Raw genomic sequence first — 25,346 nt, 5'->3', positions numbered from 1 at the left:
TTTGGGTTTAGTTTGCTCTTCTTTTTTAGTTCCTTAGGGACCTCATATGTGGGAAGCTGGATTTCAACCACTGAGCGACACATCAGCTTCCCTGAGTTGGTTTTTTTGTATTGCCTTTTTTTTTAAAGGAGGCACTGGGAACAAAACCTAGAACCACCCATATGGGAGGCGGGCACTCAATCACTTGCACCATATCTGCTCCTTAAGACCACCTTTTTAAGTTATTTACAGCTATAAATTTCCCTCTTAGTGCTGCCTTAGCTATATCCCATAAGTTTTGGTCCATTGTGTTTTTGTTTTCATGTGTCTCAAGGCATTTTCTAATTTCCCTTGTCACTTCTCTGTTTATGAGTGTTTACATTCCACATACTAGTGAGTTTTCCTTCTGTTATTGACTTCTAGTTCTATTCCACTGAGGACAGAAAAGACATCTTGCAAGGAAGAAACCACCCAACCACAGACTAACTCACACATACACACAAATATGTTCTGGAGGTTGGTACTTCCAGTCATTCTGGTGCTCCTCTAGTTTTGCTCCAACAGCCTCAGTGTTGGCTTTCTGGCCTCATGCTTATTACATGAAGGCTGCAAGACTGCGGCAGAGCACACAGCATCAAGCCACCAAAAGGGAGTCCACAGGAGAAGTGAGGGCAGGGGCAAAATTCCTTCTCCAAAGCCTCCCAGCAGATTGCAGCTTAATTCTCTTCAGCCAGAACTGGGTCACCTAACTGCAAGAAGGGCTGAGAAAGTGAGTATCCAGCAAAGAGAAATGGGATTACCAAGAGTGACTTAAACCAATCACGACTTTCCTCATGGGCCAGTGGAGGGTCCTACCTTTCTTGAGATTAAAGTAGCTCCAGTTACAGACTGCAAAAAACTGGATTCCGTTAACAGGAAAGAGGGGGAGCAGGTAGGAAACAGCAGATGTTATATATCAACTGTCCACCATTGATAGAGACAGTCATATTTAGTTTTTACTTCAATCTTAGAGTCTGGGTTTTCAGTAGGGTGGTTTACTTCATGAAGCCTGACCCCGAGCACACTGCAGACCCATTTACTGGGTGAATGAACCACCTGCATGCTGTGCAGATAGCTTTGGGGATGATGGGTGGCCACTTTCTGTGTGATTCCAAGCTGACCTCTCACAACATGTCTTTATCAAATGAAGAGGCTCAGCTGGATTATTCATTTCCCTTCAATTCTAAAAATCTCAAGTTCAAATTGCCTTTCTCCTGTGACCTCTTTTATCTACTCACCATTACTCTCAGCAGGGAGCCTTTGCACCTGTGCTCCTGCTTGCTAGCCGAGCAGAGGCTGGCTCACCAACAGAGGACAGGGGAACATGAGGCTGAATTCTCCAGGCCAGCTTTTCAGTGTGAAGCCCGAGTGTGCTCGCACAACAGTGTGAGGCAGGTGAGGTAAAAAAAATGTTAGTGGTAGGCTTGAGAGAGGGGAGAGGAGCTCTCTGGGGGAAGCAAGGGGTGAGTATCAGCCTCTAGGTGACCTGAGGAGGAGAGAGAGGGTATGTCTCCTTGTGGAGGGGTACAGCCAGGGCTTGGGGTAGCGGGCAGGGGTAATGGGTTCAAGAAATACTCTGGGGAGGAGGCTAGAGAACCTTTCTGATTCCTTTAAACTGAGGCCCTGAGATTCTATAAACTCCATCAGTTTAGGGTTGGTAGAAATTCCAAATATAACCTTCACAGTAACTAGGAGGAGGAAAAAGGAGGGGAGGGAGTCCACACACAACTGTATTCTTTTTATATAGAATTTGTACAATATATTTCTCTTCATTTGTATATTTTACCCACAAGTTATATCCTTTATACAGGCTGAACTCACTCAGCAGATATAATCAAAATTCTTTCTTCCAACCAAATAAGAAAAATTCAAAATCGTAAACCCCTAAGAAAACAAATTAAAAATGATGATGAAAATAAGTCACTTCTCTCATTAGGGACAGTGGCTGTTTGTACAATACGTATGATTTAGAACAGAATTTCTTTATGTAGATTAGGCACGTTTTCCCACACCTTTATTCCTACCAGTTTTACCTCATTCCAGGCAGTCCTGTCTCCTAAGGATCAAAGGGAGGTTGGTCTGGATGGAAATCGCTCCACACTACTGGCCTGGGTTGGGGACCAGGAGCCGAGGGAGGCCGGCTGCTAGGGGAGCAGCTTTGGCTCTGCAGCGCCACCCAGTGGCTGGAAGCAGGGACGGCGGTAGGAGGCAGGGGTCCAGGCCAGGAGGGGGCCTTGCCAGAAGAGAGCAGCAGTTGTGTGTCAAGGGAAAACTTAGGCTTGTTTTATGCAAACTCAAGTATAGAGAGACCAAAATAGCAAGGAGGGGGTATGGGGAGAAACTATGAGGAGTCCAGCATTTATTTACAATTCATCTTCCTTACGGGAGGGTGGGGAGCAGAGATGGTGACAGACTTCAAGAGCGATCTACCACCCCTGCCTCGCCCGCCTGCCTCGGCTTTACTCAGAGTCAGTCTGAGGTATGCGGGTGTGGGCGGCACAGTGAGGCCAGCAGTGAGTGGCACCATCTCCCTGTCTCTCTTTCAGGCATCTGTCAGGGAGTCTGAGGTGGGGACCTCTCTCCCAAACACCAGGACTTGTTCTCCATGATTTCCCTCTCAGGAAACCCCTCCTGTGAGACCTATTTAGAGTTGGGATGGCACAGAATGTGGGACCCTCTTTGGGAGTACAGGCAGTTCACAAAGCAAGGCTGGTTTTGGCAAATAGCAAAAGGAGGGAGAGGGGATTCCACTGAGCCGGCAGCATGTGTACCCATGCCCCCATCACATGGGCCAAGGCCGGGCCTGGCTGCTTTGACTGGGTGGGATCCCAACATTCCGACATCAAGGTGGTGGGCCTTAGAGGTCACCATGTTGCAGGACCCAGCCATTTATTTGTCTCCTCTGGATTCTCCTACCCAGGATGGCTCCAAATGCATCCTGGGATTGGCTGGAATCTAATTCCTGGGATGCAGAAGGTTGCTGCACCTTTGCCTCCTGACCCAGAAGGGACAAGCGCTTGGAGTCAGGATCTACCACTTCAGGCCCTTGCAATTCAGACTTCTGAAAACCCTGCAGATCCCTGGGTTTGGCCCTGTGTGCCGGGACATGCTGCTGGCCCAGACAACCACCTTAAATGGCAGCAGCCTCAGGCAGTTTTCATTCTGACAAGTCCCACTAAGGCTTGTGCAGAGTCCACATGCTAACCCAGCTTTACACTCCAAAGCTAATAATCAGCACTTCAGGGCAAGACTGAAACCACAAAAAGAAAAATTTAAAACAGCATTCGCTAAAACAAATGTAGTTATTGCTAGACCAGAGACAGCCTGGTAACCATGCAGAGTCCCAGAAGTGGGTATGGTGATCACCAATGACCATCAGGCAGAAATAAAATCATGTGTTTTGTTTTGAGGAATTCAAAAATAAGATCTCTTATGATAGCACTTCAGGTCTTTCGATAGAGAAGCTAGAGTATTCCTCGTGTTCTGCTGCTTTCCCGCAAATCAATCTTGTCACTCAAATGACAATTCAACTGGCTACCCCCGAGGCTCTCAAGATGGCCCGTATGGTTGTGCTAAAAACAGGAGGTGGAAATGGAAATATGTTAAAACAACACTAAAAGAAGGTGATGTGCTGGGAGCCGGTGTGTGGACGGATGCACAGAGGTGGCCTGCAGGCTGGTCCCAAGGGCACTTGTTCTCCCGAGGATTTCTCTGGGATGGGCTGTGGCTGCACAGAGAGCCCGCTCAGCACCCTGCTGCGTGCTGAATGCTTGGAGATCTGATGGTGGCCAGGAGGGGCTCTTGCCGGTTTTGGTTTGGATTACCATTTTCAAGAAGCAAAGCAAAAGAGAAGTTTCCATGCCAGGCCAACTTCTGCTGTAGGTCTTACTGGGAAAGGCAGCTTTGGGCAGACTCTGTCTTCACCCAAAGGGCAAGTGTAGGCAGTTCCTGCTCAACTGAACCTGGAACCTTTGTAGAGAGGCTGGTTCCAGGCCTTTCCAGGTCAGTGGCTTCTGCAGGGACACACCCTGGAGAAGGCTGGTCTTTGAACAACTTTCTGGAGGGCCTCCTACCTTTTCTGAATAATTCTGCACTGTTCTTTGCTTATTCTTATGCTATGGTATGTGCACACGTGCTAGCATGTGACGTGTATGAGTGCCAGTTTGTGTCACTGGGAGTTCTTGGAGACGAGGCTGCTTGGTATTCTAATTGGAGAAGAAGTGGGAACTCATGGAGAGTTGGGCACTGACTGCCACAGGAAGTTTCCTGAATGAGTTTAGATGTCTGCTCTCAAAACCCTGTGGACAGATTAGCCTGTTCCATGCACGCTGCACCAAGGGCTAGCATTCGACATTCCAGAGGTGGGTCGCCTTGTTTGGATAGTTGATGGCCAGGCTGATAGCAGCAATGTTCTGCAGAGCCTGTGGAGGGAAGAAGAGCAATGGCAAATGTCAAGACCTTACACTTGCTCATTCATTAAGTGTTGACTGAACAAGACCCTCAGCTGAGCACCCTGGAGGGGGGATGAGATGTGCCAGGCATGCTTCCCCTCACTTGGGGACCACAGTCTACAGCAAGAGATAAAAAGTTACAGAGACCACATGAAATCTCCAGATGTAAAAGAGAAATCATCAGGGCCACCAGAGAGGGTAGGTATAATGCTGGGGGCTCAGCAGTTGTAGAGGACACTGCTGATGGGTCTGGGAAAGTTCTTTAGAGGAAGGCAACAGCACAAAGGTGGAGAAGGGGATGGTCGTGGCACACACCAGAAACAGCCAGCCCACATTGGGGGAACAACTGTGGGCCCAGAAAACAGTGCGGGAAGTGGATGCCCCAGCAGCCAGGCTGCGTCTGGTATTGGTGTTGACGGCAGCAGGAGACTGGAGGGTGTCTAGGACAGGAAGATGGCACGGCAGGGGCAAGTGGCAGAATTGTGATGCAGCTATGGGGCAGGCTGGAGTGAGTGTGAGAGGAGGAGCCACAGGAATGCCGCCATGCTGAGCTTTCTGTGCCCAAACTGCCACATCAAATTTAGTCGTATGAGGCCATCAAACTGGTGGCAGCGGTGATTTTGGTAGGGATCTGTTAAGAAGGAAGGGAGTCTTCACTCTGTCTACAGGGCTAAGGAGAATTCACACAAATTCTTCTGCATTTGATGCAGGGATTTCCACTTCCAGGCACACACTACTAGACCTGCGTCAGCAGAGAGGCCCTTTCTTTCAGCAGGACAGTACATTCACTGAGGAAACTTTCAAGGAAGAGTACGGGGCCCGGGGAGGGCTCTGACTGGGAGTCCCAGCTTGATGCCCACTCAGGTGGGACTGAGGGGAAATCTCTCCTCTCTGGGCTCCAGCTTTCCCACCATTCAATGCAGAGGTCGGGCCACATGCTCTGTGACATTAGAGTATTCTATAAATCAGAGGTTCTCAAAGCACAAGACCCTTTCAGGGGGCCTGCAAAGTGAAAACTATTTTCAAAGTAATTCAAAGACACTATTTTGCTTTTTTCACTTTCATTCTCTCATAAGTATACAATAGAGTTTTCCAGAGGCTAATGTGAGGTTATAAAAGATTGAAAACTACACCTGAAATAAATGAATAAAAACCACCAGATTGAATGTGCAGCAGATTTAAGAATTCAGCTGTCTTCTATTAAGTCAGACATTAAAGAGACCTGTAAAAACTTAGCACAAAGCTCCCCTTCTCAATAAATTTTGTTTTGTTTTGAAAAAATAAAGTATTTCCCACAAAACATCTTTAACATGAAATGGGTTTACTGGTATTTTTAAATTAATTGATAAATAGACATTTACAATTTTTCCTCAGTTTTGATTTCTAATATGGTATATAGTGATAGATAAAAAAACAAATTGGAATCCTCAAACATCTAAAAATGTTAAGGGGTCTGAGATCAAATAGCTGTTAGAAAAAGGGTTCTTCCTACTGGGGTAGCAAATTAGATCCAAAAAGATTTGAAACCTAACTCTATGGAAACTTCATGAATCAAACTGTAAATTGAGGCATTGGTTGTTTTGGTTTTAAAGACACAAATTGTTGCTCGTGTCTCTTGACCCCACAGTTTACTGTGAAGGACACTGACAGATGGGGCTTGATTGCTGTCTCTGGAAACCAGGAGGAAATCAGTGAACTGAAACAGAGTTCCACATAAACTCGGGGTGGATCTGGTCCTCAGGATGTGAGGGCTACAGCACCGAGGCCCAGCTCTGAGGAGGGAGAGAGAATACCTGTGCTGCACAGCGCAGGAGGTGGTCTTCAGTGGTCAAGGCCAGCAGGTACTCCTGCAGCAAGCCGAGCTCCTGGGGAGAGAAGCAGGCTCCGTGAGCAACGGCAGCAGGGCCGGAAGCCCAGTGCAGCTTCAACAGAAGACAGTCAAGAGACCCCCGTGAGAACCGAAGCCGGGGGTGGGTCAGCGGGGCTCGCTCTGCCATTCGCCTCATGGTGCCGCCTCAGTGGAGAGTAAATGAGGGAGCCAGGCCTGAGAGGGAGCTGGGGTGCCTGGTTCCAGGCCTGACTCTGCCCCTCGCCAACAGGGGCACCCAGCAAGGGACCCTGCCCCCATCTCCTAGGGTCTGTTTTCACTGGAGAACTCTGAAAGGCCCTTTCATCTCTCACATTCAAGGAGGCTATTGTGTTCAGGGAAGAAAAAAAAGAGGAGGAAGAAGAAAGAACCCATCCGTTTTATTTTCCAAAACTCACTGTTGTCAAGGGCTGGTCCAAGGCAGGTTTTTTTTTGTTTTTTGTTTTCCCTTTTGGCTTTAGGCCTGACAAAACAAAGATTCTTGGGGCTGACCTGAGGGTTTCCCGGGCCTGGGGAAAGAAGACCTCGGACTTCAGGCCGAGTTCCTGCCTCCCTGCGGGGGAACGTAGCAGGACCCTGACGGGACCCCACAGCTCAGGGGAGAGCTGAGAGTCCGGGCTTGCCTCCTGCCCTGGGCAGCAGAGGGAGCAGAGCTCGTCTCACAGGCACAGGGCCACCCTGCCCAACCTCACCTGGGCACGGTTCTCGGTGACAAAGAAGAGCTCGGTGAGGGCACGGTGCAGGGGCAGGAGGATGCCGGGCTGCGTCACGTCCTCAAACAGGCTGTACTCCATGTGGGTAAAGAGCTGCCACAGGGGCTTTAGTAGAGCAAGGTCACAGAGGTCACTGCAGGGGGAGCCACAGAGAGGAGGATCAGGTCACGGTGGGCCGTGCGAGGGCCAGACGGCTGGGAACCGCGGCTCAGACTGTCCCTTCCCACATCTAGTAAAGTGATTATAAAGGATCACCCTCCCCACCCCCACAGGGGGAAAATGGTAAAAAAATAGTCACCAGAAGCAAACGAGGAAAGGGGCAGAACCTAAACTTCAAAACCTGACTCCAAGGAAACAGGAGATCCTGGAGTATATTCACAATGAATTACTGTGCCTCTTTAAAAAGTTATTATGAAGGCTTCCATTGACAGTGGAAAAATCTCAAGATAAATATTAAGTGGGAAAGAGCAAGATATAAAACTGCATACAGACAGTTCCGTGTAACCATATCAAACACAACAAACACACTAAAAAATGCTAACAGTCGTTATCCCTGTCAGCTTTCTAAACTTAACAATTGCTCCTTGCTTTTTTGATCAGAAAAAAGAACTATTTAAAATATAATAACAATGACCACTACTGTGACTTTGGGCACTTAAAGCACAAGAAATATGCTTGCAAGATTCCCCAGGCCAGAAATCCTTCCCCTAAGAAAAGCAGAATTCTTTTCAATTAGACCTTGGGGAAGAGACTGAAGTGATGTTTTATCACTTGGAGAGAAGTCGTGCATTAATTTCAGTACAATATCCATCAGAGGAGAAAAATATTCTGGGGCTTATTTCATTATATATTATACATATATAATGTTAAGTTTTACTTTTTCTCTTTAAAGTATGACTTAAAAAATAATTTTATCCATTTAAATGTAATCTTGGAGCCAATAACTTTGCTCCAGAGGAATACATCTTCCTAAAATTAAACAAATGGGAGAATGAGAGACAGCGCTCTGAAGCTGGCTTTTCAGGAAAGTTCTTACAGTGTGAAGTAAAAGGCACCTGTACCGTGAAGCTGAGAAGATGACCTGTGGCAGTTTTTCTGCCTGCCCCTTCCCCTTGGGACCCTCCCCCTTTGCCCCTCTAGCCTGACCTCTGGGAGAAGCCCACAAAGTCAGCACTTCTCCAGGATCTCCAAGGTCAGCCAATCTGAAACAATGAAGGGTGGCAAGGCATTCTGGGCACCTCTCAGGGCTCAGGGACTAGGTGGGGCAGGAGTATCCCCAGTGGAAGGAAGGCTGGTGAGGGCCAGCAACTATGCTGGAATGGATTCTGATGAGGCCAGGAAGAGCCTGCCAGTCTGAGGACAGAGGAGGTATTAAGTGTTTCATATATATCACTTGACCAGAAAGTTCTCACTGGAGGCCCATCTCAAAAGGGTACAGCTAAGACCACGTGGGGCTAAGTGGCCCTTTATGCCTGTAGTTGAGGGAACAGTGGTGACAGCAGTCATGCCCAGACTTCCTTTCTCCCTCCCTTCCGCTGGTGCCTGGACTGAATGAATAAGCCATGATGTTCTCCATCCTGACTGGGAGATTCTTTGTGGTTTTTTGTTTGTTTGTTTGTTTGTTTTTGAGGTACCTGGGGGTTGGAGATAGAATCCGGGACCTCGTATGTGGCAAGTCAGCACTCAACTACTGAGCCACATTAGCTTTCCTGAGTTGTTTTTTTTGTTTGTTTTGCTTGTTGTCTTTGTTTTTCGGGAGGCACTGGAAACCGAACCTAGGAACTCCCATGTGGGAGGCAGGTGCTCAACAGATTGAGCCACACCACTCCCTTCTTTTTTTAAAATGATGGCTCCACATGACATTAAAAGATAACGTAGGGAAGCAGACTTGGCTCAATGGATAGAGCATCCGCCTACCACATGGGAGGTCCATGGTTCAAACCCAGGGCCTCCTTGACCCGTGTGGAGCTGGCCCACATGCAGTGCTGATGCGCACAAGGAGTGCTGTGCCACGTAGGGGTGTTCCCTGTGAAGGGGAGCCTCACACGCAAGGAGTGCGCCCATAAGGAGAGCTGCCCAGAGCGAAAGAAAGTGCAGTCAGCCCAGGAGTGGCACCGCACACATGAAGAGCTGATGCAGCAAGATGATGCAACAAAGAGAGACACAGATTCCCAGTGCTGCTGACAAGAATACAAGCAGACACAGAAGAACATACAGTGAATGGACACAGAGAACAGACAACTGGGGCGGGGTGGGGGGGAATGGGAGGGGAGAAAAAAAAAAGACAACCTATTACTTGGAATACTGCCAGTCCACTCAGATTAGCATTCTCAGGGGCTGTGTGCTTCAAAGGTGGAGGAAATAGGAACACTGAACTCCTTGCAGGTGAAGCCCAGGCAAAGGGGTGGCGACTTATTTTTCACTCTGTCTCTCTTTCTTTTTAACTCTTGGATAATGTGCGTAGCACAGAAAGCTTAAAAAGTTAAAAAATTAACAACACCTTCTCTCTCAAATGAGGAGGAAGACAGTTATGTTGGCAATGCCCAGTTCTATTTAGTACTGTATTGGAGGCAAACATAAACAAACAAACAAACAGATAAGGATCAAGAGGAAGACATAAAAATACTCATCATTAACAGATGACATGATTGTGCACTGAAAAATCTACAAATAAACTCTTAGAATTAACAAATTTAACAATGTCACTAGATAGAAGAATATACAAAATTAACCATATATCAGCAAAAATAATAAAAAAGAAAAGTTAAAATACCAATTACAGTAGCATCGAAACATCAAATACCTAAGAAAAAATCTAACAAAATGTTGCAGCAGGCCTCACACAGAAAACTATAGAGCATTAGTAGGAGAAATGAAACAAGACTTAAACAATGGAGGATGAATATATGGAGATTGTGGATTAGAGGACTCGATGTTCTAAAGATGGTGATTCTCCTCAAATTAATCTACAGAGCCAACCAAAATCCCATAAAGTAAGTTGTGTGTGTGTCTGTCCATGTGTGTATAGGAATTAATTAATTCTAAAATTTTTATGGAAATGCAAGTGATTGAAAATAGCCAAGATAATCCTTTGAACTGGTATGATTACTTTGGAAACCTGCTTAGCAGAATCTACTAAAACTGAACATATATAAACCCTAAGATTCAACAATTCCACCAGAAGAAATTCATAAGTATGTGCTTCAAAAGGCATACAAGAATGTTTACAGCATCATTGTTTGTAATAGTGAAAAATTAGAAACAACTGAAATGACCATCAACAATAAAATGGAGGGAAATGGATGTGGCTCAAGTAGCTGGGCACCCATGTACCACATGGGAGGTCCAGGGTTTGGTTTCTGGAGCCGCCTAAAGAAGACAAGCATGACAGTAAGCTGACACGATGTGCTGGTACATTAAGCTGATGCAACAAGATGATGCAATGAGGAAACAATGAAAAATACAACAAGCGGGGAGCAGAGGTGGCTCAAGTCATTGGGCACCTCCCTCCCACATAGGAGGTCCTGGGTTGGGTTCCTGGTGCCTTCTAAAAAAGAAGACAATCACACAATGAATGGACAAAGAGAGCAGACAGTGAGCACAAACAATGGGGGGGGGGGGGGGAGTAGGGGCAGAATAAAATAAAATAATCTTCTAAAAACATAGAATGGATAAATTGTGATATGTTCATATAATGCAAGTATTATACACTGATGAAAATGAAAGAATTATTGCTTCATGTGGATGAATCTCACAAACCACAATGTATGCAAAAAAAGCCTATTTTTATATCAAATAAAATCTATTTTTATATCAGTTACAAAACCAGGCAAGACCCATGATGGTGGTTACCTTTGGGGAAGAGGGCTGGGATGGAAAGTAAAGAGGAACTTCTGGGACGCCTCTAATTTGTTACTTCTTTATTTTAATGGTGATTACATGGGTGTATTAACTTCATGATCATCCATCAAGCTTCAACTACACAATTTCTAAACCAACAAAATCTGTCAAATAAACTGCTCACCCCACCAGAACCTACTATACTCCAATCCATGACGCTTTTGTGCATTTGCATACTTTACTTCCTTCTGCTGGAACTCCTATACATACTTCAACACCCAGCCAGCTCTTTGTAGCCTTCCCCTAGATCCCCCATGCTTCCTACCATCATAGCCCCCTCCTGCCACCCTATGGTGATCTTTTCCATGGGTGTCCTCCCCACTGAGTGAGGGCGCCCAGAAGATGGAAAGTACTCATTTTGGTTGAATAAATAGGCAAACAGGTGGCCCAACCAGCCACCAGCTTACCTGTGGGTAGAGCATCGCACAATCCTCAGAAGTAAGTGGATGGCTTTTAATCGCTGATGACCAGTCTGGCGACAGGCCACGCCCACCAGCCATTCCCAAATTTTGGCCAGTGGGAGGTGAGGAACAACCCTTTCTTCTGACAACATCTGCTTCAAAATCTCGAATCCTGGGCAACCCCCCAAAACACAGATATTTTAAAAATAATGCCTAACAATTGTGTGCATTAAAAATGATAAATTTTATAAACTGCTCAAGTTTTAATAAATAGGGTCAAACAATTATGGTCATTTAAATTTGCCAGAAATTAAGCCTTTTGGAAAAGCAACAGAGGAATAACATTTTCAGTTCCCCCTCTTCACAAAATGCCCTGGCAAAATGTAATAAAATAAGAATTTTTTCAAGACCCTGACAGAATGACTCTTCTATCTAGTCATTTAAGTTTACAACTAGCTGATTACATTATATTCAACAATGGCAGGTGTGGAGTTTGTTAGACAAATTTGTTGAAGTCTTAGAGAAAGAACTTTCTTTGATTCTGAAAATATCAGTGAAATGATGTCACCTATACCCACAGTGTCCCTGGCAGGCAGATCATGCAAACGGAAAGTCCAGAGCACACACCTGTCTGGAACCGCCCCAGGTGTCCAGCCGTCACAGTGAATTTGTAGCCCCACTCAGTGTTGCTCATGTCAGAGGTAAAACGGTAATACAGGGTATCACCTGGGTCACACAATAATCAGAAACAGGTCAGGAAACTGGGGCAATGGGGAATGGCAATTTAGGTATTTGTGGTGGGATATATTAAAGCATTTTTAAATCCTCCAATTATTTCCCTTCCCAGTATTAATTAAAATAAATAAAATTAAGAGTATATATAATGAAGGATTTATTTATTACCTGGAAGTTCAAAGTCTTTCCATTTCTGCTGAGACCCACTGAAATTGTGTCGATCCTGCTGAAAGTCACTACTGCTGGACATGGCCAACTCATCACAGCCTTCCTCTGTATTGCACTGAGAATCGAATTTGATGGAGAGGTAGATTGCACCCGGAATGTGAACTTTATCCTAAGGAGAGGAAACAGACGTTTCTACCATTAGGATCATTACTGTTCGCTGGGATTTACCAAGGGCTTGCCTCATGCCGAGGCCCGTCATCAGAACCGGGATGGTAAGAAGGAGCACACCGCAGGCCCTGCCTCAGGGAGCTCTCAGTCTCACTAGGAAGAGGAGCTCGTCCACGGACCACACATGTGGTGAAAAGGCCACCCGGGCAGAGTGGAGACAGCCCTGAGAAAAGGGAGCTTTGGAGAAGGAGGGGAGGGCAGAAAAGAGTTCATGACACAGGGATGTTCAGGGTGCTGTGAAGGAGGAGAGAAAGAGCCTGTCAGAAGACTGGGCGCAGGAGGCAGGAGTGGCAGTAAGTGAACTGAGAGGGGATGTGAGAGTATGGGGGTACATTTCAGCACAGGGACCAGCACTGGAAAGGGCTGAGGTTCAGGGAATGGCAAGTGGCTGGATGTGCCTGTGGTAAAGGGTATGCGCTGTGTGCACATATGCCTGGGAGAGGGCAGAGGAATGAGACGCATCCGTGGGGAGGTTGGCCGGAACAAATGAAGACTAAAACAAGGCGTTTAAACGTCATCTGGATGACAGGCGGAGACCTGGAGAGGCTTTAAGCAGGAGATTAAGGCAGGTGTGTACTGTGGAAGGGTCACTCTGACAGCGTGGAGGCAGGCCAGGGCTGGGCAAGGTCAAAGGCAGGGAGACAGAAACATACAGTTACCCAGAGAAGAGAGAGGAGAGTCTGGGGGCAGTGAAGAAGAGATGATCCCATGTAGGACGGCACTTGGTGGCTGACTAGATGTGGGACCAGGGGATTGGGGGAAGAGCCTGGGAAGGAGCCTGCTTACTCAAAACAAAATCTCAGCTAACCAACAACCGAGTTCTAAATTAGTTTCTCTGTCATCCTCACTGCAGTACCTTCCAATGAGAAGCTGAAGAAGTTGGATATACATCCTGCCAGCTCTAACATTTAAGAAATGCAGGTGGCATTAAGTCTGTGACAATAATTGGGGCTGCCCCAACCCCATTTCATTCAAACTCCCACCTTTGTCCAGATACAAATTTAAAAATGGAAAATGATCCTTTTCTTTTCTGTGTAATGAAACAAAGGTGCTAGGGAATCCAAGGGCATGTCTGGGTCACCAGGAGAAGGTTAAGGAATGGGGCTGAACCAAGATTCACACTCAGGGAAGCAGACTTGGCCCAGTGGTTAGGGCGTCCGTCTACCACATGGGAGGTCCGCGGTTCAAACCCCGGGCCTCCTGGACCTGTGTGAAGCTGGCCCATGCGCAGTGCTGATGCGTACAAGGAGTGCCCTGCCACGCAGGGGTGTCCCCCGCGTAGGGGAGCCCCGCACGCAAGGAGTGCACCCCGTAAGAAGAGCCGCCCAGTGCAAAAGATAGTGCAGCCTGCCCAAGAATGGCGCTGCACACACAGAGAGCTGACACGACAAGATGACGCAACAACAAAAAAGGAAACACAGATTCCCATGCCGCTGACAACAACAGAAGCAGACAAAGAACACGCAGCAGATAGACACAGAGAACAATTGGGGCGGGGGGGGGGGGAAGGGAGAGAAATAAAATAAATAAATAAATCTTTAAAAAAAAAAAAAGATTCACACTCAGACTTACTGCCTGAGGAAGTGAGGGATACACTCTAAGGAAAAGGAAATTCTTCCCTAGGGCCAGGTGACTCTTTCCCCCCCCATTAAAACAAAAGAAAGATCAGGAGAGAAGACTTGGTTGTACAGAATCCCTCACTTCAGGGAGGCAGATTTTAGCTTCGTCTAAAGAAAAATTTAGGCAAAGTGCTGCTGGGAGAGCTCATGAACTTTTTTATTGTTTTTTTTTGGTAGGATATACTGGGGATTGAACCCGGGACCTGTAGGGAAACAGGCATTCAACGACTGAGCTATATCCGCTCCCCAAGGAGAGCTGGATTTTTCCTTTGTTTGTTCTGTTTTTAGGAGGTACTAGGGATCGAACCCAGACTTTGTACTTGGGAAGCAGGCGCTTTACCACTAAGCTACATCCGCTCCCCAGGAGCTCCTTGCTACTCCACATACCCTTGCAGGTCCTGCCCCCACACACTGTCAGGCTGAGTGGGCCTGGTCGACCCTCGGTCGTACCTCAAAGTTGGTGTTGTTGTTATATGGGTGTTTCGATTCCCTCACTTGCACCTCCATTCCTGGCTCCTCCATGAACTGGCAAGCAGCCAGGGCCATGGTCCCCAGCATGTTCTCTCGGCAGCCTCGGAGCACCTTCTGCAGGATCTGGCGGGACACAAGGCAGGGCATGTCAGGACTTGCCAGGGGCAGGGCTGTGGACCTGCTCCATCAGGATGAAGAGTGGGACTATTTCAACCAAGGCCACTGAAAGGGGCTGGCATCATCCTGGATCCTGAGAAAGTCTCAGCAACCCTGCTCCTCTCCCCAGACCAACCCTCCAGCCAACTCTCAAAGGGGCTCTGTGGCAAACCAGGACACTGCAGTCCTTTCAAAACAATTACCACTTTAAGGTGGTCTTAAAGAACTAATTGAAACAAACATAGATGACCCTGGCCCCTTAAGAATTCCCAGTCTAGCAGGAGGACGGACATATAGATAAATAACTGCAGAACAGTATGACAAGTGCCCAAAATGAGGTGCCCAGTTAGTAGCTCCAGGAGACAAGAACGGGGAACATAGGTGTTCAATGGAGAGACAAGAGGGAGCAAAAGTACCCCCTTTTGCTGATTTCAAGTAAGAAATATGGCTAGAGTAGACTTGTCAACAATTTTCAGGGCAGCAAGGCTAAGAAAGGATCTAGGGGATTTAGATACCGGTGGGGTCTTAGGCGGGCAGGTTTATGATTAGAGAATAAATTAACTTCCTAATGCATCCTTGCTGAATCCTGTAATTCATACGAGTGGGATATATGAGAGTGATGAGTGTGTTTGAGGGAACACAAGGATAGGAGGGTGGCAAGGGGATAAGGATGAAGAAGGTATCATACATGACTCAAGATTTCTGCCCTTGGAGACTGGGAAAATGGTGACAAAACTTTGTTTTGTCAACTGGAAAGAGTGCCTGGGACTCCTGAGTTCTTGACCACGCTGGACCTTCTGCTTCTACACAGCAGGAGACAAAGAAATACTTCTGTCCTTATGAAGGTTTGCTGACCCAGTGTTATTTTAAAACAAGCTGAAAATTTGCTTTGAAAACAAAACAACACTAGCCTCTAACTTTAGAACTGAAATTTAAAATCAGCTTACTGGGCTAGAGAGAATGTGACAGACCTCAGTAAGACCCCAGCTCTGCCCTTGGAAGAACCTCCCCAGACTTCATTCCTTCACCTGTAAAACTCTACCTTGCAGAGTCACACTGCAACTCAGGAGTAGGTGCTGGAAGGTCCAACCTGGGACAGACATTCTAGAAACAATGGTTTACAGAAGACAAACACCTCACTGGAAACTTCTCTGTATTATAGCAACAAGCTATCAGAGAGTCCTAATTAACCATGTCCCCTGGGAGAGATGAGAAGAGACAGTCTAGCTAGGAGAATTAGACTTGTAAGCACGAAACCAAAAAAGGAAAGTACAAAAGCACAAAGGCAGGTTTCATGGGGTCATTATTACAACCATTCTCTGAGCACCAAGTGTGTCCTAGGCTCTGCACTCAGTTCTAGGTCAATCCTTAGGAGAGGTCAACAGTGACTCTTAACTTTATTTGGGTTCACTCCTGTTGGGAAGCTGCACAGCCACATGGGAGACCTCACTCCAGGGAGGCGCTCACTAGAGGAAATTGGGTAAGACCCTGGGGCAGTAGAGATGGGAGAGGGAGGGACAGAGCAGGTGCCTGGTAGGGTGTGTGCCAAGCTTGGCCTGCTTAACTACCTTCTCCCACTGTTGCTTTTCTTCCAGCTGCATGAACATATCCAAAATGTAGGTCATATGGGCAGGGCCACTGAGCTCCAAGATGTCCTCGCTCACTGGCACACGCCCGGGCCACTCGGCGAGCAGGGATGCGAGCACGTGGCGGGCGTACAGAACGGCTGTGGCCTCATTCACGCGGAAAAGGTAGTCCCGGACAGCCCTCTTACTCTTGCAATTCAGCTCCTTGTGTAGGAGGGCAGCGCTCTTGCTGCGACGCTGCTTGGCATAGCTCTGTTGCAGTTCACTCTCTGTGCTGGAGATCAGCTTCTGGGTCACGGGGTTCGACTCAGCAGTGGCCTGGTCGCAGCGTGCTGGCCGGGACTGCAAACCCAAAGGACCACCATTACTGGGGCCTGGCCTTCTCACAGAGCGGGGAGGGGAGGAGCAGCGCACACTTTGTTTCAAAAGAGGAGCCTACATACCAAGCAGGGCAAGATGATCATGTCCATATCCAAGGCTTTTGCGCTCTGCTCTTCCAGTCTCAGACTCTTTCCGGGCTGCCACCTCTGAGCCAGGGTGCGTATCCTTTCGTCTGTTGTGAGCTCATCTCCATCAAACCTGAAGAAAAGGAGCACCAAGTTGGGTAGACAAGAGTTTTACCTGTACTAAAACTTGTCAGAAATGCTGATAAGAATTCTTTTTCCATTATTAGGGTATCACTGTCCAAATTTTGCAATTCGGATCCACAGCCTTCATTTATTCATGAACGCACATATGCGCGCATATCTTTGTGGCAGAGAATGTGAACTGTCCCCCAAGATAAACAGAGGACAAATGATCACCCAGCTAGAGGCACAGTTCCCAGCCTCCTGTGCAGTGAGATGCTGAGAGGTGACGGGTTCTTGCCAATGGTGTCAGAGGTAGTGTGTGCCCGCCATGAGGTACCCTCAGGCAACAAGCTTCAGGATGTCCTCCTTTCTCTGCCTTCCCCCTTCTTCTAGGCTGGAACACAGAGGTGGTGGTGTGAACGGACTCTGACCACACAGGCGAGCACAACTCCCCTGGGGTTGCTGGAGCACCTCGTAGTGCAGAGCCGCCCCCCACTCTGGACTGCCGCCTACTTCTGGACTGTTGTGAGAGAGAAAAACAAACTTCTATCTTCCTTGATCCAGGATAAGCCTGGGTTTTTTAGTTACAGCAGCTTAGATTGTGCCCTAAATTAATGCAGCCCTGCCTCATCTCACAAAGATTTTGAGGCAATGTACGGGAAATATGCATGGAAAAATAGAAATAAGAAATAAAAATTTGAAGAAAAGAAATTGGAATTTAGTATAAATTAGAATAGGAGATCAAAACTAGGATATGGGGGATGGAGGAGGAGATTAGAATGCAGATATAGTAAATTGTCATGATTTTAAGCCCTAGGCCCAAGAACTAGCTCTGAATTTCCTGACAAGAGAACGGGAATTCCGTCAATTTTATAATTCATGAGGGAAAAAACATGAAAATAATTCACAGTGGTGAAACAAAAAAATCTCTTGAGCAAAAGGTTCTCCTCTGTACTGTTTGCCTGCTGGCATTACATATGGGAGGAATCTTGGCATCTGTCTCAATTTCTGCATCCATAAAATGAGTTTACTTTAAGAGGCAGACTGTGAACATAACATATTCCAAAAGTACACAAAACACACTTCAAAGATGCTATGCAATGTGGCACAGGTCAATTTTCATATAACTAGTTCCACATGTTTGCTGTTCGGGAGTTTTTATTGAGCTCTTTTTGGCAGAAGGTAAATGCCTGCCTGCTCTCACTTGTTCTCTCACTCACTGTACTTCAGCTTTACCTTGAAATCTCTTACCTCTTCTGAACCTCCAGGAAGAAAGAATCTGTCCTCTTCATCTGCAGTTCATATATGGCCCGGAGGATGTGCAGAGGGGCATTGAGGGCATCGTGAGCCATCTGAAGGCCGTGGGGAGGAAGCAAGGAGAGACAAAAGTGCTTCAACACATTACAGGTAATACCAACTCAGAAGTGGTAAAACAGCATTTCAAAAGTTACCACAGTTTAAAATTTAAGAGCATGAAATGAGTACTTTAAGAAAGCACATAAAATTACAAGCACTAATGCATGGATTATAAAATATGCAATGCTAATGTAAATCGAAAGGGATATATATATAACACTGGACTGAAACACCAAAATAAATATCTTGCCCACAAAATACAATGCTAATAGTCAATAATCATCTGTCACATTGTATTCACGGCTTGCTTCTCTGTGGCTATCTCACACTGGAGTTTGACAACTGGCAGCTAATCTAAGTACTGTACTTCCTTTTGATCTTTTTTAACAGTACCTGCTTTTGTAACATCCATCCCATACTTGAATGCACTTTAGCAAACTCAAAATTACATGTAAAATTTTACATGCACACTTGGATATGTATTTTATGGAAGAGAAGATCTACAGCTTTTGGGTCCATGATCCAAAATGTTAAGAACTAGTGTTATAAAGGCGTTTCAGTTCTTTTGGATCAGTACCACACAAAACATACTGAGTCGCCAGGAACTGAATTCTCAGGGCATGAAATGAAGCATTTAAAAAAAAATATTAGATAGCATTCTTTTCCTTTTTTTTCCCCAAGATTTATTTTTTATTTATTTCTCCTCCCTTCCCCTCCCCACTCCCAGTTGTCTGCTTTCTGGGTCCATTTCCTGTGTGTTCTTCTGTGTCCGCTTCTACTCTTGTCAGTGGCACTGGGAATCTGTGTCTCTTTTTGTTGCATGATCTTGCTGCGACAGCTCTCCGTGTATGCAGCACCACTCCTGAGCAGGCTGCACAGGTTTTTTGTGTGGAGGGGCTCTCCTTACAGGGCGCACTCCTTGCATGTGGGGCTCCCTACACAGGGGACACCCCTGCGTGGCACAGTATTCCTTGTGCGCATCAGCACTGTGCGTGGGCCAGCTTACCACATGGGTCAGGAGGCCCTGGGTTTGAACCCTGGACCTCCCATGTGATAGGTGGATGCCCTATCCCTTGGGTCAAATCCGCTTCCCTGAAGCATTTTTAAGTGAAGGCTGAAACAGTCTTCCGAATCCCTTGTTCATTCACATGCTGAAACAAGAACATACCAAGAAACATATTCTGGTGGGCTCCTCCAGGCCTTCGAGCGGGTCGAGCTTCTTCTGCTCTGGTTCACTGGGGCTACTCACTGCCCGTTCCACCTCCTCTTCTTGATCCCCTCGATCATCTACCTCTAGCTCTCCACGCTCGGTCAAAGTGCTGATTTCCTTTTTTGAGGAGTAAAGCATAATGGACAAAATCTACAGAGCAAGAGAGTGAGCAAGAATGTAAACATTTTGTGGACAAGAAGATGACAAAGTTTTTTAACCACCTAAGGGCAGAAAACTTTTGGCTTAGCGTTTTAAAGGACATTCAGGGAGCAGATATAGCTCAAGCAGTTGAGTGCCTGTTTCCCACATGAGAGGTCCTGGGTTTGGTTCCTGGTGCCGCCTAAAAAACAAACAACAACAACAACAACAAAAACAAACAACAAGCAAAACAAAAGAAAAACCAACTCAGGGGAGCCAATGTGGCTCAGTGGTTGAGTGCCGGCTTCCCACATACAAGGTCCCAGGGTCAATCTCTGGTCCCTGGTACCTCAAAAAAAAAAACAACAAAAACACACACAAACACAAAACCAAAAAAACAAAACCACATAAGACATTCAGAAATTACAAAAAGAATGTAAAAATAGTAAACAAACATGGACACATGTTCAATTGTAACCAAAGAAATACTAACCAAAACTATAAAAGGCCTTTTTGTTTAACTTAGCCACTGATAGCGTAAATTGATATTATCCTTTTAGAACACATTTTGATGAAATGTAAAGAGCTATAAAAATGCTTATATCTTTTGACCCAGTATTTCATTTTTTGAGAGCAATGTAAAATAGGGGAAAAGTTATATTTACAATATATCGTCAATGAGGCATTAATAATGGCAAAATGACAAAAACAGCCTTTATGTATCATATGTAAGTATTAAAAATGGTGGTTATAAAATCTATATAGCAACTTAAATATCAGATGACCTCAACTTATTTAAATACTATGCTCATCAAACAAGTAAAATTACATAGATACTATAGAAGCATAGGAAAAAAACAGATGAGAGAAAAAGCTAATGGCAGCTATGTTTGAGAGGTGAAATTTGGAGTTTTTCTTTTTCTCTGTATTTCAAATATTCTGCAATGTGGTTCAGTTATTTCAATAATTTTTTTTTAAAGATTTATTTTTATTAATTTCTCGCCCCTGTTCCCCCTGTTGTCTGCTCTGTTCCTGTTCACTGTGTGTACTTCTGTGTCTGCTCGTATTCTCATTAGGCGGCTCTAGGAATCGATCTTGGGACCTTTTGAAGTGGGAGAGAGGCAATTACTCTTTTGCACCTCCTCAACTCCCTGTTCTGCTACGTGTTCTTATTTTCTCTCTCCTCTGTCTCTTGTTGAGTTATCTTGCTGCACCAGCTCTCTGTGTCGGCTGGCACTACTGCGCGGGGCGGCTTTCTCATGCAGGGCTGCACTCCTGCGTGGGGCAACATTCCCGCGTGGGCTGGCACTCAGCATGGGCCAGCTTGCCCTCACCAGGAGGCCCTGGGCATCAAAACCTGGACCTCCCATGGTAGACGGAAGCCCAATTGGTTAAGCCACATCCATTTCCCAATAATAATCATTTTTAACTTAAAACGTTTCCTGAGAACAAGAGTTCAAATGTTCTCAGTTATCCCTTAATATATTTCAGCATATTTTTCCTTAAATCTAATCAAATCCTTTTGTGGCACCCAAGAGTTGTATCTTCGAGCTAGTCCTCTGTGCACCTGAGAGCAGCTGGCTCTCTACCTCCCACACAGAGCAGCCTTTCCTAGGGGACAGAAAGTCTGCAGCGAACCACAGCAAATCCACTAAGAAAAAAATCTTAGGGCCCAGGGGGAATAGTAATAAAATTAAAATCCTAAACCAAAATCCTACATAAAATAAACATAAGTTAGGAAGTTAGGACAGATTTAGGAACTGATGTTATTAGCCCAAAGGAACTTTAAAGGGAAATAATATTTTAAGGGTGCACTTTACCACCATACTATATGGTCAACCATGTATTTCCATAAAATACTTCTCTTCCCAGGGTCTTTGAATGCAAATGAAATTCATTTTCCCTGACCAAGTGGACAGGTGTAATAATCCCTACTTCCAAAAGGGAAGCTAGATGTAAAGCGTGGTTTTAAAAAATGCCCAGAGTGAGAGGATAGCTGATGTTGTAACTAGCTGATGTTTTGACCTCCCAGGCCAGTAAATGTGCACCATTTGGTGACAGCAGAGCCACCCTCAACCCTTACTTCCAGGTCTCGGAGGAGCCACGTTTTATTGAAGCCAGTCCCTTTGCTGCACTTTTTCACCAGCAGCTTCAGCAAATCAGTCTGAAGGAAGGTAGCATGTATCTCCTCAAACCCGTGAGCCTGCCAAGCAGAAAAAGAATGATTTGCAACTGCCTCAGAGTGAAGGTAAGGGTGATGTGGGGAGAACTGAGCCTTTCTACGAGCACAGTCTTGGCTCATGGCCCAAGTTAACCTTTTGGTGAAAAATCCAGCTTATGAGATGATTTAAACTCTGCATCTCAGCCATAACTCACTCTCTGTTCATTCATGCCTTCATTCATTCATTCAACAAATACTTTTGTGGCCTAGAACATTCTATGTGCTATGTCCTATACCAAGAACAAGGGTTTTATGTCACTCCCCTGCCCTTCACCTTCTAAAAGCTTCCCACTGCTCTTAGACTTAAAATCCAAACCCCTAAATCATGGCTGACAAGGTCCTACAAGACTTCCTGCCTGCTTCTTCGGCTTCATCTCCCTGTTCTGCACTACCATGTAGCCCTGGAAAGGTTCTTTTTTTGCTCCTTGACAACTGCTGTTTCTGTCTCAAACCTGGAGCTTGCTACTCACTCTGCATGGAATGTTCTCCCCATTTTTTTGATGACTGAGTCCTATCAGTCAACTCAAAATTTCACTTCCTTGGAAAGACCTTTTCTGACTCATGGTAGTCTTCCTTACAGTCTCCTATTGCCTCTCTTGCCAATTAGACTGTAAGTTCCATGAGACAGCAAAGACCTTCTGTGTACCTACTCTGTTTCACCTGGCATTGGCTGTGCTCAACAAATATTTACTGAATGAAAAATTCATTTACTGAATGATGGACCCTCTTTGCACAGGGAAGTTATTCCTTTACCATAATGAAAACAAGTAAAATAATAGCCAATTGTGATAAATGCCATGAAATAAGTAAACAGAGCCATGGGCTTAATCCTAAAACTAGAAATCCTCAGGACTGCACCAGAGCCAAGACGTCATTTATTCAAGTCTTCTTGTGATGTTTGAATCCTCTCTATAACCTCCCCACCAAGTATTTATCCTGTTACTAATAAATACATTCCCAAGTAAAGGAACTAAAAAACTTCAGCTTAGCTCCTTCTTTTGCGGACAGTTCTGTTGAGAAAATCATCCTACAAATGAGTTGAAAAGCATATTCTTGAAAGATCCTTCCTCCCCACCAATGCCTTTCAAGTATCAGAAGTAAAGAATCATGCTTCCCATAAGTCAAGGCTCCTCATCTGCAGACCAAACATTGCCCAGGTCTCTGTCTGCCTCCTTCCACCCCATCTGCCAAACCTATTGCTCAAAGATGCCATAGAATCCTAGCCCCTGGTAGTCTTTCCTTATCTTAATCTTATGGTGAACCAGGAAGAGCTGCAGTTTGGAGACTGAAAAGTGAGAAACTTTTCAGTCCATTTTTCTCTCTCTCTCTTTTTTTTAAGACTTATTTTATTCCCCCTCCCCCCACATTGTTTATGCTCACTGCCCAATCTCTGTATCCATCTGCTCTATGCTTTCTCGTCTTCTCTTTAGGAGGCACTGGGGACCAAACCTGAGACCTCCCATGTGGGAGAGAGGCACTCAATCACTTGAGCCACCTCTGCTCCCTGATCTGCTGTGTCTCTCACTGTGCGTCCTCCCTTTATCTTCTGGTCAGGTCATCTTGTTGCATCAGCTTACCATGTCAGCCCACAGTCTGCTCATCCTCTCCAGGAGGCACTGGGAACTGAACCTTGGACCTCCCATGTGGTAGGGAGGAGTCCAATCGCTTGAGCTACATCTGCTTCCCCCATTTTTCTCTTGATCTGCTAGAAACTCATCTTCCAAGGTCATGTCCCCATGAAATAGTACCTGGTTCCATGAAACAGTACTGAAAAACCACAATGACCCAAATTATTGGGAAAAGCCCATTTGTCCTTCTTAAAGTTATCCTTGTGCAAAATTCCTAACATGTCCCCAAATACTCAAGATCCTATGGTTTCCATCCACGAAAATCAGATGGCATTCCTCCTAGTTCATTCCCGGAAGATGTTAAATCACAACAAGATTCATTACCAAACTGAAAAAGCTCACTATTTCCTTTAGTATATGTGCTGCTGAAGTGAGCATTTGCCATTACCTTTAGTGTTTTATATAATCCTTTGAGGGCCAGGGACAGGACCCAAGTTGCTTCCACTGCCTCCGGACAATGGCTGTCCATGCTCGTTTGCAGAAGGTGACTCGTGATGAAGGCAAAGTGCTGGGAGTACTGGCTCAGCTGTGTCTGGGAGTCACCACATTCCTGTCCTCCCTTCTGGACCAGCTGGTAGTCCTTCACTGGGGAGTGATGTCAGACAAGATGAGAAAGGCACAAAAGGTAAAGCCAATGCTTCCTGCAGTTGAGTTTCTTGCCCAGTAATGTGTAAGAACCACAACCCCCCAAACACAAATCTCCCTGACTTAAACTTCAGCCATTGTATTTAAAGTCGAGAGAGAAAATTCAAATTGTTATTACTACGCACAGTAGGCTGTCTCCAAAGGTGTTAAGAAAAGTTATTTAAAATTGTATATATGAGGGAAGTGGACTTGGCCCAATGGATAGGGCGTCTGCCTACCACATTGGAGGTCTGCGGTGCAAACCCCGGGCCTTCTTGACCTGTGTGGAGCTGGCCCATGCGCAGTGCTGATGCGCACAAGGAGTGCTGTGCCACGCAGGGTTGTCCCCGCGTAGAGGAGCCCCACACGCAAGGAGTGCACCCTGTAAGGAGAGCTGCCCAGCGCGAAAGAAAGTGCAGCCTGCCCAGGAATGGCTCCGCACACACGTGGAGAGCTGACATGACAAGATGACGCAACAAAAAGAAACACAGACTCCCGGTGCCGCTGATAAGGATAGAAGTGGTCACAGAAGAACACACAGGGAATGGACACAGAGAACAGACAACTGGGGGAGGGGGGAGAGAGGAAGGTGAGAGAAATAAATAAAAAATAAATCTTTAAAAAAAAATTGTATATATGAGAGATCCACTTCCAAACACAATGGAGTAAGAAGTACCAAATATACAATCCTACCTTATACAACCAGAACACTGAAAAAATACACAAAACAACAATTTACAGACAGTGGGCATTAGGTAGTGCAAGACTATGATCCTTGAGAGAAGGGACACAAACAAGGTGATACTTCCAATAGCACCAGCTATCTGGAGGCAGTTTCCAGGCTGCAGAGCAGGGACCAGAGACCCAAACAGAGTCCAGCAGTCTCAGGGAATTGAGGAGACAGAGATCAGAGTTCAGAGAAGTCAAGGCAGCTAGAATTTATGGGACATAAAACCACAGAGATGGGATAAACACAGAGAAAGAGAGCTTTAGCGATCTCCAGGGGGTTCAACTATGAGTCTTTGGCTGAGTTCTGATATGCACCCAGGTGAAAAGAAACTACCTAAGGCTGGGGAAAGAACTACCAAAAACCAGCAGACAGAACAATTGCTGGGACTTACAAAGAACTTGGAATATCCTGCGTTCCCACCAGTGAGAGTGACTTCAAAATACACGAGGCAATTGAGTAGAATTCTCAGAAGAGTACTGCCTTAACTAAGTGAAACACTAAATTAGCTGTAATCCAATGGATGCTCTGAATCCATCTTAACGAAGCTTAAAATAAGA

At 45.8% G+C, this 25,346-nt stretch overlaps 1 protein-coding gene across 1 annotated transcript in view; it reads right to left on the bottom strand.

Moving 5' to 3' along the window:
- Positions 1–1,735: 1,735 nt before the first annotated feature.
- ZZEF1 (zinc finger ZZ-type and EF-hand domain containing 1) overlaps positions 1,736–25,346 on the bottom strand; it is a 156,737-nt gene continuing 133,126 nt past the window's right edge. Inside the window, exons 43-55 of the mRNA XM_004476985.4 lie at positions 23,824–24,020; positions 21,670–21,789; positions 19,407–19,598; positions 18,134–18,234; positions 16,757–16,892; positions 16,296–16,655; positions 14,551–14,694; positions 12,254–12,422; positions 11,978–12,076; positions 11,357–11,522; positions 7,029–7,182; positions 6,263–6,334; positions 1,736–4,439 (exon numbers count right to left, since the gene is read on the bottom strand). Coding sequence (XP_004477042.2) covers positions 4,359–4,439; positions 6,263–6,334; positions 7,029–7,182; positions 11,357–11,522; positions 11,978–12,076; positions 12,254–12,422; positions 14,551–14,694; positions 16,296–16,655; positions 16,757–16,892; positions 18,134–18,234; positions 19,407–19,598; positions 21,670–21,789; positions 23,824–24,020 — 1,991 coding nt within the window. The 3' untranslated portion in view covers positions 1,736–4,358. The remainder of the gene's footprint in view (positions 4,440–6,262; positions 6,335–7,028; positions 7,183–11,356; positions 11,523–11,977; positions 12,077–12,253; positions 12,423–14,550; positions 14,695–16,295; positions 16,656–16,756; positions 16,893–18,133; positions 18,235–19,406; positions 19,599–21,669; positions 21,790–23,823; positions 24,021–25,346) is intronic.

This window comes from Dasypus novemcinctus, chromosome 21 (assembly GCF_030445035.2).
Source record: "Dasypus novemcinctus isolate mDasNov1 chromosome 21, mDasNov1.1.hap2, whole genome shotgun sequence".
NCBI lineage: Eukaryota > Metazoa > Chordata > Mammalia > Cingulata > Dasypodidae > Dasypus > Dasypus novemcinctus.
Note: the sequence above shows the minus strand (reverse complement) of the source record. Positions and strands in the feature narration are given on the sequence as shown.